The following is a 14,572-nucleotide window of genomic DNA, read 5'->3' as shown; positions in this document are numbered from 1 at the left end:
AATTATTGTGAAATGTTTGGAAGAGCACGGAGACTAATGTTCACTCCAGCATAAACAGAGCCACACTGAAGATGTGTCAACCACTCCCTCGTATTTTTGTACAATTTCCTCCTTCAATTATATCGTATTATTATTATTATTATTATTATTATTACTATTGTTATTATTAGCAGTAGCAGAAATGTTTGATTCTTTGCTGTGTTCAAGAGTAAACACATGTCACCATCCAATACCTGTTCCAATATGCAGTCATGAATGTGTTTACATTATTTATACTGTAGTTTAATAGCAAATAATGAACGAACAAAACACTCACCACACTGAGTGGTGGGAGGGCTGGCTGCCAGTTGCGGGGGTCGGAGGGAGGGTAGTAGGGACTCGCAGTGGTGGAGGAAGTGGTGTAGTCTGTGGTATTTAATAACATACATGTTATTAAAGCATAACATGTATATATTTAGTACAATTTACGACGTTTTCATGTATTTTATGATTGTTCATGGTTCAACAAGTTAAGCAGTATTGTATCATATTTCCCTACAATATATTGGGGCACCAAACATTCACGGTTTTTCAACATTCGCGAGGCTCTTGATCCCCTAACCCTCGCGAATGTTGAGGGACACCTGTAAATCTATAGGGGAAGGAAAGAGGGGTAGGGGTCATCCTTGAAAGGGTTGGAAAGAGGGGGTAAAGGAGGTTTTGTGGGCGAGGGGCTTGGACTTCCAGCAAGCGTGCATGAGCGTGTTAGATACGAGTGAATGGAGACGAATGATACTTGGGACCTGACGATCTGTTGGAGTGTGAGCAAGGTAATATTTAGTGAAGGGATTCAGGGAAACCGGTTATTTTCATATAGTCGGACTTGAGTCCTGGAAATGGGAAGTACAATGCCTGCACTTTAAATGAGGGGTTTGGGATATTGGCAGTTTGGAGGGATATGTTGTGTATCTTTATACGTATATGCTTCTAAGCTGTTGTATTCTGAGCACCTCTGCAAAAGCAGTGATAATGTGTGAGTGTGGTGAAAGTGTTGAATGATGATGAAAGTATTTTCTTTTTGGGGATTTTCTTTCTTTTTTGGGTCACCCTGCCTCGGTGGGAGACGACCGACTTGTTGAAAAAAAAAAAATTATGTTTTGATATTGCTTGCTGCTTTGTGTTTGCTCTTTTGTGTCTAATGAGAAAAGGAATACTGTAAGTTATAGTTCCGAGATTTACTGGGAAAATGTTTCTAGACATCTTCCCTGTGAATCCCGAAGTTGCAAAAGAATGTGCAGAATTACTAAATTATCTCTGTACAACAAGTTTTATTTCAGTTTTTTTCAGAGGCCATACCTCCTTAAATATCATTTTAACTTTAGTAATACTGAAATTTTGAAGAATATCCAGAAAAGAGAGCTGTGGAAGTGGGAAATCCAATTATCACATTTTGATCAAAGATCCAATGGTCAATATTCAGTTTAGGGTGTAAGCCTGGCTTTCATCTTGTTAATCCTTGCAGTGGTGCAATCTGAATGTAGCTCCAGGCAGTATTCCCTGCCACTCTCTTATCATGATTGGCCTGGTATAAGCAGGTTCTACTGCTGCTGCTCAAACAAACTGGCAAACAAACTGGCTCTGGCATATGACAGCTAGCACTAGTCAATGTTCACTGATATTTCCTTATACCCTATGTTTGTATCTGCTCACCTTTCATTGTTACTGCAGTCTACACAAACAAAAGGGGTTATTTGCCAAAACAAAATGGGCACAATGGAAAAATGTTAATAATCATTGCTATTTAGGTAAGACCCTTAAGTAAAAAAAGAAAAAAAAAAAAAGCAAGCAAATTTGGATGGCTGTGAATTTTATATTGACAACAGAGGATTAGCAATATACAGTATGTATTTAAAATCTCTATATGGAGTAACACCCTCATTAAAATGAAAAAAAAAAAAAAGTTTTTAAAATGGTTGCCATTGTTTAGCATCCATCTGAGTTTATGGACACATTAACATGAATCATTTATGATATTGAAATGTGCCACAAGAGTGGAGGATATTAAAACCATTCACTAAAGATTAATCCCTAACTTGTGAATTGTGGCTTTTGCTGTCAATGCCATGTTCTGTCTTAGTACTACCTAGTATGTCTAGTACTACATGCTGAGATCTTCAGTTATGAATGAAAGTTATGATGATTTTTCCAATAATGAAATTTGATTTTTTAAATATGCTGGCCGTCCCCTACTGAGATAGGGTGACTCAATGAAACAGGAAGCAAATTAACCATTATTCACTGAATTACTGTCTTGTCAGCTGTGTTCTGATATAAATCAACAGAATGACACAGTGGAAGACATTTTATCTAAATATCATGACTGAATTTGCTTCATAGTTTCCAGGGGCAAGTGGAAAAGAATCCTTCCTCCATAAGCCATGCATGTTGTAAGAAACAACTAAAATGTTGGCAGCAAGGGGCTAGTAACCCCTTCTGTATAAATTACTAAATGTAAAAAGAAAAACCTGTTTTTTTTTTTTTAAGTCGCCTTGCCTTAGTGGAAGATGGCCAGTGTGTTGAAAAGAAAAAAAAATTACATCATATTTAATTTTCAAAAATATCTACTAGGTATCTCAGTTGCAATGCAAAATTTGAGTACTGATAGTTTTTAAGAAACTTTTTAAATGTGAAATATTTACCAAAGGAAGATGTAATCTACGAGTAACAATTCACCATCTTGGAGTCTACCATTATGTTCAACGCCTTCTATAGCAGGTGGCCAAACATGGGTATATACAGCATTTATTCTTTAAAACACTATATAAAATGATACATCCCAGAGGCAAAAAGTGGCATATTCTAGCTTAAGAGTGGTCTACATGCCACCAGATTCTAATTAAAAAATTATAGGGTAAATTTTTTACCAATACACAACTTAGCCCATTCAATTTTAATTGCATATTACATTAGTTAATGGCTAAAAGAAGGTATTTGAAGAATCAGGTGCCATGATTTCCCACATTTTAATATACCAGTAGGAAGCTAAGTTTCCATTGTCTTTAAAAACAAAATGACTAGCACCATAACAACATCTCTTATGTTCATATTAACTATACTGCTAAAATTTTAAACATTTCTATATAATTTAATTTTATAATCAGAAGTTTTAATTTTATGTCCAAGTTTCCATAGGCAGCAAAAACTCCTTGGTCCCCACACCAGGCTTCAAGGCTTCATCTTTTAGAAAATCCAGAGGAAACTGCACCAAATGTCCCTGCAGGAAGAGGAAACTAATAAGTAACTTAATATGCAGTACTGTATAGAACATGCAGGAATAGACTACAAATTAATGAGAAATATGATGGGCAAATTAAAAGTTAAGGATATATGAAGCAGCAGTATCTACTTAAGTAATACTACTAAAACACTATCTTCATAAACACAATAAAACATTAATATCCAGTTTAAACATTATACAGTGCATAAGGAATATCTGATGGCAGGTAAAGGTGCCATGATCACAATATCCAAGGTAAGTTATGCAGTTGTGTGTGTGTGTGTGTGTGTGTGTGTAAAAATTAGTATTAAAATATAAAGTAATTACCATTGTATTTTACAAACAAAAATCATTACATAAATTAAGAGATGTATCTGAATACATCTGCTAACAAACAAGTTACCTGAACTTGACTTAGTCTTGCTTGTGCATCTGTTGGATTCACTTCTGCAAGACTGGTAGTTTGTCTTAACTTATCCACTGCCTCAAAAGTTGTTGCACTGTTGCATGGATAGCAGGAGAACACCTGGTATGCATTAAATATTAATTATAAAACAAAATATGAGACAATTGTTATCGGATATGCTATTCCTAATAATTTATGAAACCATTACTTATTCAATTATTTGCATGCAAATGGTTTTCTGTTATATTATGAAGGGCTCAAGATTTCAGACTGATAAAAGTTATTACTTTTGTATTTTGATGGGTGCTTTAAAAAAACTGCTTGTTTTATATAAAATAAAGAACCATGCCTATAGTATCTATACTGGTACATACACGGGTTATTGAAAAAAAGCACTCCAATGTGAGTGCTGACAGGTAGTGCTGATGTTAGATCAGTATGCTACTAGAAGTTATAGAAAAGCTGTAATGGTTTTCCTCTGAGAGAGAATTATGGGCTTCAGAGAATGTAAAGTATCTGAAACTAATTATTATTATATTATGTATAAGATAGATGGTACTCCAAGAAACTATTAATTTGTCAATTTACTGTAGTGACACAATAACATAAGGCAAAATCAATGTCTAAGAGTAATAATATTATACAGCATTGTATTCACAAAATGTGCTAAAACCATGTGGATTATTCAATAGCAACAACAGTTATATTAAAATGGTAAAAGTGAGCAATCCTTAAGCAGACCTAACACGTGGTGTAAGCACATAGGTGCAAATGAGCAAGATAAGTTCATCTAAATATGAGAGATCCTGACAGTGCTCTATTGATATGCATAAATATATTTTTTTACAGCGTAACAAAATGACTAAAACCTTACCTCCTCATAAAGTAATGTATTTTTTACAGCAGTGCGACACCAGATATCCATAAAGAATGCATCAGAGATAGGATCACAAACGTCAATAGATGGTACTTCACAGTCTTGAACACCTAAGTGTTCACTGAACAAGTATTTCCTCATACTACCTGCGAACACCCCAGCATTATATGGCTCTCCATTCATGAGGCTATCCTCAAACTCCTGATCCTGTGAAAAATAATTATCATACTGTAAACTTAAAATTCTAAGCATTAATACAGTAGCCAAACACAGGACACAGATAAAACTTAATTGGTAATTATGTGAAATATACTATTTTTTTTTTCAACACACTGGCCGTATACCACCAAGGCAGAGTGACTTAAAAAGAATAATGACAGTTTTTCTTTTTAAATTTTTGTCGCCTCTTATGACATGCATGGCTTATGGAGAAGGAATTCTTTTCCATTTCCCCATGGAGTAAATATACTATTATAGAAGGTAATTTGTTGGATTATGTGATGGTGTATTTCAACTTGCATCTACTAAGAATAATGTCAACGTGGGAAATATTTTTAAGCTAGAATGTATAGAGTAAATATACGTAAATGCCTAGATTAACTAAACATATGTCTATAATGTATATGTTAATTTCAAACAGTAATCATGTGTACATGCTTCTGTATGTTACTATAAGATGTATACAGTGGGCACCCAGACAAAAAGACACCTGTCTGACGGGTGAGAAGTGGAGGAAGTTGACCTGTCTACTTGCCCAGGCTGGCAGCAAATAAAAGTGAACTGGACAGGAATGATTTGTGTCCAGTTGTACAAGCTCTCCATGTGGGGCTAAAACCATGCAACAAAAGAGTCCTCGACATCATACAATTAGATGGCCATTGTCATGGATGGCCATTGTCATGGCAGGGTGACCCACGAGAAAGAAAAACCCAAAAAAGAAAGAAAAAAATTTCATTATCATTTAACACTTTCACCATCCCTCATACATAATCACTGTCTTTGCAAAGGCACTCAGATATGACAGTTTAGACAGTCACTCCAAACTGCTAATAACCTAAACATACATTTTTTTTTTCAACAAACCGGCCGTATCCCACCAAGGCAGGGTGGCCCAAAAAGAAAAATGAAAGTTTCTCTTTTTAAATTTAGTAATTTATAAAGGAGAAAGGGTTACTGGGCCCTTGCTCCCAGCATTTTAGTCACCTCTTACAACACGCATGGCTTACGGAGGAAAAATTCTGTTCCACTTCATCATGGAGATAAGAGGAAATAAACAAGAACAAGCACTAGAAAGAAAATAGAAGAATAACCCAGAGGGATGTGTATATACATGTATATGCTTGTATACATGTATGCATAGTGTGACCTAAGTGTAAGAAGAAGTAGCAAGACGTACCTGAAATCTCGCATGTTTATGAGACAGAAAAAAGACACCAGCAATCCTACCATCATGTAAAACAATTACAAGTTTCCGTTTTACGCTCACTTGGCAGGACGGTAGTACCTCCCTGGGCGGTTGCTGTCTAGCAACCTACTACCTACTAAATAAATAAATAAATAAATAAATTATATAATATATATATAAATAAATAAATAAAAGTCAACTAAAATGCCGGGAACAATGGGCTAGTAACCCCTTTTCCTGTAAAGATTACTAAAAAGAATAAGAAGAAGAAAATTGTCAAAGTGGGAAGTCTGAATGTGTGTGGATGTTGTGCAAATGATAAGAAAGAGATGATTGTGGATGTTATGAATGAGAAGAAACTGGATGTCCTGGCTTTAAGTGAAACAAAGCTGAAGGGGGTGGGAGAGTTTCAATTGGATCTGTTGGAGTGTGAGCAGGGTAATATTTAGTGAAGGGATTCAGGGAAACCGGTTATTTTCATATAGTCGGACTTGAGTCCTGGAAATGGGAAGTACAATGCCTGCACTTTAAAGGAGGGGTTTGGGATATTGGCAGTTTGGAGGGATATGTTGTGTATCTTTATATGTTTATGCTTCTAGACTGTTGTATTCTGAGCACCTCTGCAAAAACAGTGATAATGTGCGAGTGTGGTGAAAGTGTTGAATGATGATGAAAGTATTTTCTTTTTGGGGATTTTCTTTCTTTTTTGGGTCACCCTGCCTCGGTGGGAGACGGCCGACTTGTTGGAAAAAAAAAAAAAAAAAAAAAATAAATTCGAAGTGTGGAAATTAGGAAAAGGTGTGGAGTTAATAAAAGTATTAGTCAGAGGGCAGAAGAAGGGTTGTTGAGGTGGTTTAGTCATTTAGAGAGAATGGATCAAAGTAGAATGACATGGAAAGCATATAAATCTATAGGAGAAGGAAGGCGGGGTAGTGGTCATCCTCGAAAGGGTTGGAGAGAGGGGGTAAAGGAGGTTTTGTGGGCGAGGGGCTTGGGCTTCCAGCAAGCATGCATGATCGTGTTAGATAGGAGTGAATGGAGACGAATGATACATGGGACCTGACAATCTGTTGGAGTGTGAGCAGGGTAATATTTAGTGAAGGGATTCAGGGAAACCGGTTATTTTCATATAGTCGGACTTGAGTCCTGGAAATGGGAAGTACAATGCCTGCACTTTAAAGGAGTGGTTTGGGATATTGGCAGTATGGAGAGATATGTTTGTGTATCTTTATACGTATATGTTTGTAAACTGTTGTATTCTGGGCACCTCTGCAAAAGCAGTGATAATGTGTGAGTGTGGTGAAAGTGTTGAATGATGATGAAAGTATTTTCTTTTTGGGGATTTTCTTTCTTTTTTGGGTCACCCTGCCTCGGTGGGAGACGACCGACTTGTTGAAAAAAAAAAAAAATATATATATATATATATATATATATATATATATATTATATATATATTATATATATATATTATATATACAGTGGACCCCCGCATAACGATTACCTCCAAATGTGACCAATTATGTAAGTGTATTTATGTAAGTGCGTTTGTACGTGTATGTTTGGGGGTCTGAAATGGACTAATCTACTTCACAATATTCCTTATGGGAAAAAATTCGGTCAGTACTGGCACCTGAACATACTACTGCAATGAAAAAAGTTCGTTAACCGGGGGTCCACTGTATATGTATGTCTTGCTACTTCTACTTACACTTAGGTCACACTACACATACATGTACACATTTATTTATACACACTCATCTGAGTTTTCTTTGATTTTATCTTAATAGTTCTTGGTCTTATTACTTTTCCTTTTATATCAATGGGAAGTGGAATAAGAATCTTTCCTCTGTAAGCCATGCGTGTTGTAAAAGTCAACTAAAATGCTGGGAACAATGGGCTAGTAACCCCTTTTCCTGTAAAGTTTACTAAAAAGAATAAGAAGAAGAAAATTGTCAAAGTGGGAAGTCTGAATGTGTGTGGATGTTGTGCAAATGATAAGAAAGAGATGATTGTGGATGTTATGAATGAGAAGAAGCTGGATGTCCTGGCTTTAAGTGAAACGAAGCTGAAGGGGGTGGGAGAGTTTCAATGGAGAGGAATAAATGGGATTAGGTCAGGGGTTTCAAATAGAGTTAGAGCTAAAGAAGGAGTAGCAATAATGTTGAAGGATAAGCTATGGCAGGAAAAGAGGGACTACAAATGTATAAATTCAAGGATTATGTGGAGTAAAATAAAGATTGGATGTGAAAAGTGGGTTATAGTAAGTGTGTATGCACCTGGAGAAGAAAGAAGTGTAGAGGAGAGAGAGATTTTGGGAAATGTTGAGTGAATGCGTGGGGAGTTTTGAATCAAGTGTGAGAGTAATGGTGGTTGGGGATTTCAGTGCTAAAGTGGGTAAAAATGTTATGGAGGGAGTAGTAGGTAAATTTGGGGTGCCAGGGGTAAATGTAAATGGGGAGCCTTTAATTGAGCTATGTGTAGAAAGAGATTTGGTAATAAGTAATACATATTTTATGAAAGAGAGGATAAATAAATATACAAGGTATGATGTAGCACGTAATGAAAGTAGTTTGTTAGATTATGTATTGGTGGATAAAAGGTTGATGGGTAGGCTCCAGGATGTACATGTTTATAGAGGAGCAACTGATATATCGGATCATTATTTAGTTGTAACTACAGTTAGAGTAAGAGGTAGATGGGAAAAGAGGAAGGTGGCAACAACAAGTAAGAGGGAGGTGAAAGTGTATAAACTAAGGGAGGAGGAAGTTCGGGGGAGATATAAGCGACTGTTGGCAGAAAGGTGGGCTAGTGCAAAGATGAGTAGTGGGGGGGGTTGAAGAGGGTTGGAATAGTTTTAAAAATGCAGTATTAGAATGTGGGGCAGAAGTTTGTGGTTATAGGAGGGTGGGGGCAGTGGTAGTGGTCGTCCTCGAAAGGGTTGGAAAGAGGGGGTAAAGGAGGTTTTGTGGGCAAGGGGCTTGGACTTACAGCAAGCGTGCGTGAGCGTGTTAGATAGGAGTGAATGGAGACGAATGGTACTTGGGACCTGACGATCTGTTGGAGTGTGAGCAGGTTAATATTTAGTGAAGGGATTCAGGGAAACCGGTTATTTTCATATAGTCGGACTTGAGTCCTGGAAATGTGAGGTACAATGCCTGCACTTTAAAGGAGGGGTTTGGGATATTGGCCGTTTTATAGGGATATGTTGTGTATCTTTATACGTATATGCTTCTAAACTGTTGTATTCTGAGCACCTCTGCAAAAACAGTGATTATGTGTGAGTGTGGTGAAAGTGTTGAATGATGATGAAAGCATTTTCTTTTTGAGGATTTTCTTTCTTTTTTGGGTCACCCTGCCTCAGTGGGAGACGGCCAACTTGTTGAAGAAAAAAAAAAAAAAAAAAAAAAAAAAAAAAAAATATATATATATATATATATATATATATATATATATATATATATATATATATATATATATATATATATATATATATATATATATATATATATATATATATTATATTATATTTTTTCAACAAGTCTGCTGTCTCCCACTGAGGCGGGGTGACCCAAAAAGAAAGAAAATCTCCAAAAAGAAAATACTTTCATCATCATTCAACACTTTCACCTCACTCATACATAATCTGTCTTTGCAGAGGCACTCAGATACAACAGTTTAGATGTCCCTCTAAACTGCCAATATCCTAAACCCCTCCTTTAACCCTTAAACTGTCCAAATGTACATCTACATTCACTCGTGTAGCGCTCTGAACGTAGATCTACGTTCGGAGCGCTACACGAGTGAACATAGATCTACATTTGGACAGTTTAAGGGTTAAAGTGCAGGCACTGTACTTCCCATTTCCAGGACTGTAAGTCCGGCTAACTGGTTTCCCTGAATTCCTTCACAAAATATTACCCTGCTCACACTCCAACAGCTCATCAGGTCCCAAAAACCATTCGTCTCCATTCACTCCCATCTAACAAGCTCACGCATGCCTGCTGGAAGTCCAAGCCCCTTGTCCACCAAATCTCCTTTACCCCCTTCAACCTTTTCAGGGACAACCCCTACCCTGCCTTCCTTCCCCAACAGATTTATTTTTTTTTTCAACAAGTCGGCCATCTCCCACTGAGGCAGGGTGACCCAAAAAGAGTGAAAATCCCAAAAAAGAAAATACTTTCATCATCATTCAACACTTTCACCTCACTCATACATAATCACTGTCTTTGCAGAGGCGCTCAGGTATGACAGTTTAGGAGTCCCTCCAAACTGTCAATATCCCAGACCCTTCCTTTTTTTTTACACAGGGTTTGACAAGGTTAAGGATCCCTGGCTTTATTGACAAGCTATTTACAGGTTAAGGATTCCTAACTTTATTGGCAAGCTAAGAGCTGTTACCTACATCAGCTCATTTGAAAGCATTTTTATTGTTATGAGACATACAAGTAGGGAACAGGATGAAGTTGGAGCCATCTGTGGGCCAGCATTTTCATTTGATCAACTGACTTTATCTCGCTGACATCATTATGCTGTACGAATGTGTTCCATACTCGAGTCATCCTGGGTATGTATGATCTCAGATGGAGTGATGTTCTGGAGAAGGGTACAGCCAGAGTGAAGTTGCTGCTTTCTGCCCGTCTTGTGGCATAAAAGCTTATTTCACGCTGTCCTCGAAGTGGATCCAAGTGTGGTATTTTGACAATATTGGCCTTGTACATAACAGTAAGGCCACCCACATCCCTCCTATGTTGAAGGCTCTGCTGAAATGACAGATCTATCCAGGATGGGTCCAGGCGAGAGATGAGACGTCTTGCTCTGTTCTCTACTCTGTCAAGCAGTCGCAGATGAGAGGGGGACAGGCAAACCAAGAAAGTGGAGCATACTCAAGGTGTGAGCGTACTTGTGCCTCGTACAGGATCTTGCAACCCCTACTGTCAAGCAGATGCGAGATACGGCGAAGTGCTGTAAGCTTCCTGGCTGCCTTGTTTGCAAGATTTACAACATGGTTCTTCATGGTTAGTTTGGAGTCAAATTTCACCCCAAGGATATCAACTTCTTCTCCAGATGCCAACACCCTCCCATTCATCCTTACTACTGCACCAGCATTACCATCATGGTGCCTAGAGACGATCATCATTTGCGTTTTCTCAGGTGCAAATGTTACTTGCCATCTATTTCCCCAAGCTGATGTAGCTTAGAGCAGCTGGCATTTCTCCTCTTGGATAAGTGAATGTCAGTGTACAGTCGTCTGCATATGCATGTGATTCTGGGATGAGATGAAGAAGGTCGTTGAAGTAGACATTCCATAACAATGGACCCAGCAGGCTTCCTTGTGGAACACTTGCCCCAATAGGATGTCTTGCTGATTCCGTTCCATTGAGAACTACACTTAGAGATCTACCATGAAGGTAATCACTGAGGAGACATAGTGTAGAGCCTGCAATTCCCAGTGCTTTCAGTTTTGCTAAGAGGCCCTGGTGCCACACCCGGTCGAAAGCGCCAGCAATGTCCAATGCTACCACACAGCTGACTTTGGATTCATCCAGTGACTGGTGCCACTTAGTGGAGAGGTTTAACAACAGATCAGCAGCAGTGTAACCTTTCCTGAAGCCATATTGACGATCACAAAGTAGTGAGTGATAGTCAAAAAACTCTGTCATTTGTCTTGAGATTATTGTCTCAAGGATCTTACCAGTGATTGACAGGAGTGACACTGGTCTGTAGTTGCTGATTTCTGCTCTGCTCTTCTTTTTGTGAACAGGGACTACATTTGCCTCTCCATAGAGAGGGTCATTTACACTGTACTAGGCAGTGCTGAAAGATGCGAGTTAGAGGTGCTGCTAGCTGGTCTGCACATCTTCTCAACAATCTTGGGCTCAACTTGTCTGGGCCCACAGCCTTTTCTTGGTCAAGCGATTTAAGAAGGAAATGCACCTCCTCCTGCCTTATTGTCACCACTGACAGTTTTGACACAGTTCTTGCAGCTAGCCAAGGAGGGTCCCTTGCTGGATCAGGAACTTGCATTTTGGTAGCAAAGTGTTCAGCAAAGAGATCCACCTTCTCTTGACTACTAGTAGAGGTGGTCCCATCCTGTCGATTTAGAGGTGGAATGAGTTCATCAGGCAGATAACCTTGTCTGTCCTTGACCAGGGACCACCAGGTTTTGGAGCCTACCCTACCTGATGCTAGCTTTCTTTTAGTGTCCAACTCCCATTTAGCAATGGCCCACTTTTGAACGTCACCCATATGCCTACAGGCTTGTGTGTGCAAGTTCCTGTTATAGGTGGTAGGATGTCTCTTATACCTTTGCCATGCTTTGTACTTAGCAGTAGCAGCCTCTCTACAACGAAAGCCAAACCAAGGCTGATCTGTAGGCTTCGTCGCATATTGCCGGTGAGGAATGTGTTCTTGTTGTAGATTAAGGATGTGTCCAGTGAAGGCTTTCACTTGGTTGTTAACATCCCCTTGGAGAAGAGCATTCCAATCGGTGGTGGTGAGCTCAGAGCAAAGGGCTGGCCAATTACCTCTTTCCCATAGCCAGGTTGTGCGTGTGGACTCCTCACCTCGTTCTGTTGGGATCTTAAGTGTCGTAAAAACAGCCTTGTGGTCAGACGATCCAACGTAGCCGAGGGGTTGACAAGTGACTATGCCTTCTGCCAGATCACTCACTACTGGGTCAAGGGAGGAGCCAGAGATATGAGTAGGGAAATGAACAAAGTTTCTCATGTCAAACACTGCAAGAAGGTCATCAAAGTCCCTCTGTATAAGGTGCTGGTTGAGGTCACCAACAATTATAATATGTTCACAGTTGTGTTGTAGCAGAAGGGAGTCAATATTTTCCATTAGGAAGTTGATGGGGTCTGCATGTTGCCACTGAGGTCTGTACATTGCACATGCTAGTACAGAGGTACTAGTGTTTATACAGAGCTTGAAGAACATCATTTCAAGATGTGTAGGGGTGGCAACATCAATGTGCTGGGCATGAACACTTTTAGAGAAGCACACAGCAACACCTCCTCCTTGCCCTTGCCTGTCTCTTCTCATCCATGAGGTTTATTTATTTTTTTTTTATTATCACACTGGCCGATTCCCACCAAGGCAGGGTGGCCCGAAAAAGAAAAATTTTCACCATCATTCACTCCATCACTGTCTTGCCAGAAGGGTGCTTTACACTACAGTTTTTAAACTGCAACATTAACACCCCTCCTTCAGAGTGCAGGCACTGTACTTCCCATCTCCAGGACTCAAGTCCGGCCTGCCGGTTTCCCTGAATCCCTTCATAAATGTTACTTTGCTCACACTCCAACAGCACGTCAAGTATTAAAAACCATTTGTCTCCATTCACTCCTATCAAACACGCTCACGCATGCCTGCTGGAAGTCCAAGCCCCTCGCACACAAAACCTCCTTTACCCCCTCCCTCCAACCCTTCCTAGGCCGACCCCTACCCCGCCTTCCTTCCACTACAGACTGATACACTCTTGAAGTTATTCTGTTTCGCTCCATTCTCTCTACATGTCCGAACCACCTCAACAACCCTTCCTCAGCCCTCTGGACAACAGTTTTGGTAATCCCGCACCTCCTCCTAACTTCCAAACTACGAATTCTCTGCATTATATTCACACCACACATTGCCCTCAGACATGACATCTCCACTGCCTCCAGCCTTCTCCTCGCTGCAACATTCATCACCCATGCTTCACACCCATATAAGAGCGTTGGTAAAACTATACTCTCATACATTCCCCTCTTTGCCTCCAAGGACAAAGTTCTCTGTCTCCACAGACTCCTAAGTGCACCACTCACTCTTTTTCCCTCATCAATTCTATGATTCACCTCATCTTTCATAGACCCATCCGCTGACACGTCCACTCCCAAATATCTGAATACGTTCACCTCCTCCATACTCTCTCCCTCCAATCTGATATTCAATCTTTCATCACCTAATCTTTTTGTTATCCTCATAACCTTACTCTTTCCTGTATTCACCTTTAATTTTCTTCTTTTGCACACCCTACCAAATTCATCCACCAATCTCTGCAGCTTCTCTTCAGAATCTCCCAAGAGCACAGTGTCATCAGCAAAGAGCAGCTGTGACAACTCCCACCCTGTGTGTGATTCTTTATCTTTTAACTCCACGCCTCTTGCCAAGACCCTCGCATTTACTTCTCTTACAACCCCATCTATAAATATATTAAACAACCACGGTGACATCACACATCCTTGTCTAAGGCCTACTTTTACTGGGAAAAAATTTCCCTCTTTTCTACATACTCTAACTTGAGCCTCACTATCCTCGTAAAAACTCTTCACTGCTTTCAGTAACCTACCTCCTACACCATACACTTGCAACATCTGCCACATTGCCCCCCTATCCACCCTGTCATACGCCTTTTCCAAATCCATAAATGCCACAAAGACCTCTTTAGCCTTATCTAAATACTGTTCACTTATATGTTTCACTGTAAACACCTGGTCCACACACCCCCTACCTTTCCTAAAGCCTCCTTGTTCATCTGCTATCCTATTCTCCGTCTTACTCTTAATTCTTTCAATTATAACTCTACCATACACTTTACCAGGTACACTCAACAGACTTATCCCCCTATAATTTTTGCACTCTCTTTTA

General features: G+C 39.3%; 1 protein-coding gene across 4 annotated transcripts in view; it reads right to left on the bottom strand.

Annotated features, from left to right (window-relative positions):
• Nucleotides 1–335: 335 nt before the first annotated feature.
• Nucleotides 336–14,572, bottom strand: part of LOC128695366 (phospholipase D2) — a 117,074-nt gene continuing 102,837 nt past the window's right edge. For all 4 annotated transcript variants that reach the window (XM_070095450.1, XM_053785889.2, XM_070095451.1 and 1 more), the window contains 3 exons: nt 4,537–4,746; nt 3,660–3,782; nt 336–3,253 (listed from right to left, as the gene is read on the bottom strand). In XM_070095450.1, coding sequence (XP_069951551.1) covers nt 3,152–3,253; nt 3,660–3,782; nt 4,537–4,746 — 435 coding nt within the window. In that variant the 3' untranslated portion in view covers nt 336–3,151. The remainder of the gene's footprint in view (nt 3,254–3,659; nt 3,783–4,536; nt 4,747–14,572) is intronic.

The sequence above is a fragment of the Cherax quadricarinatus genome, chromosome 50, assembly GCF_038502225.1.
Source record: "Cherax quadricarinatus isolate ZL_2023a chromosome 50, ASM3850222v1, whole genome shotgun sequence".
Lineage (NCBI taxonomy): Eukaryota > Metazoa > Arthropoda > Malacostraca > Decapoda > Parastacidae > Cherax > Cherax quadricarinatus.
The sequence above is the reverse complement of the archived record's forward strand: the minus strand, read 5'-3'. Positions and strand labels throughout refer to the sequence as shown.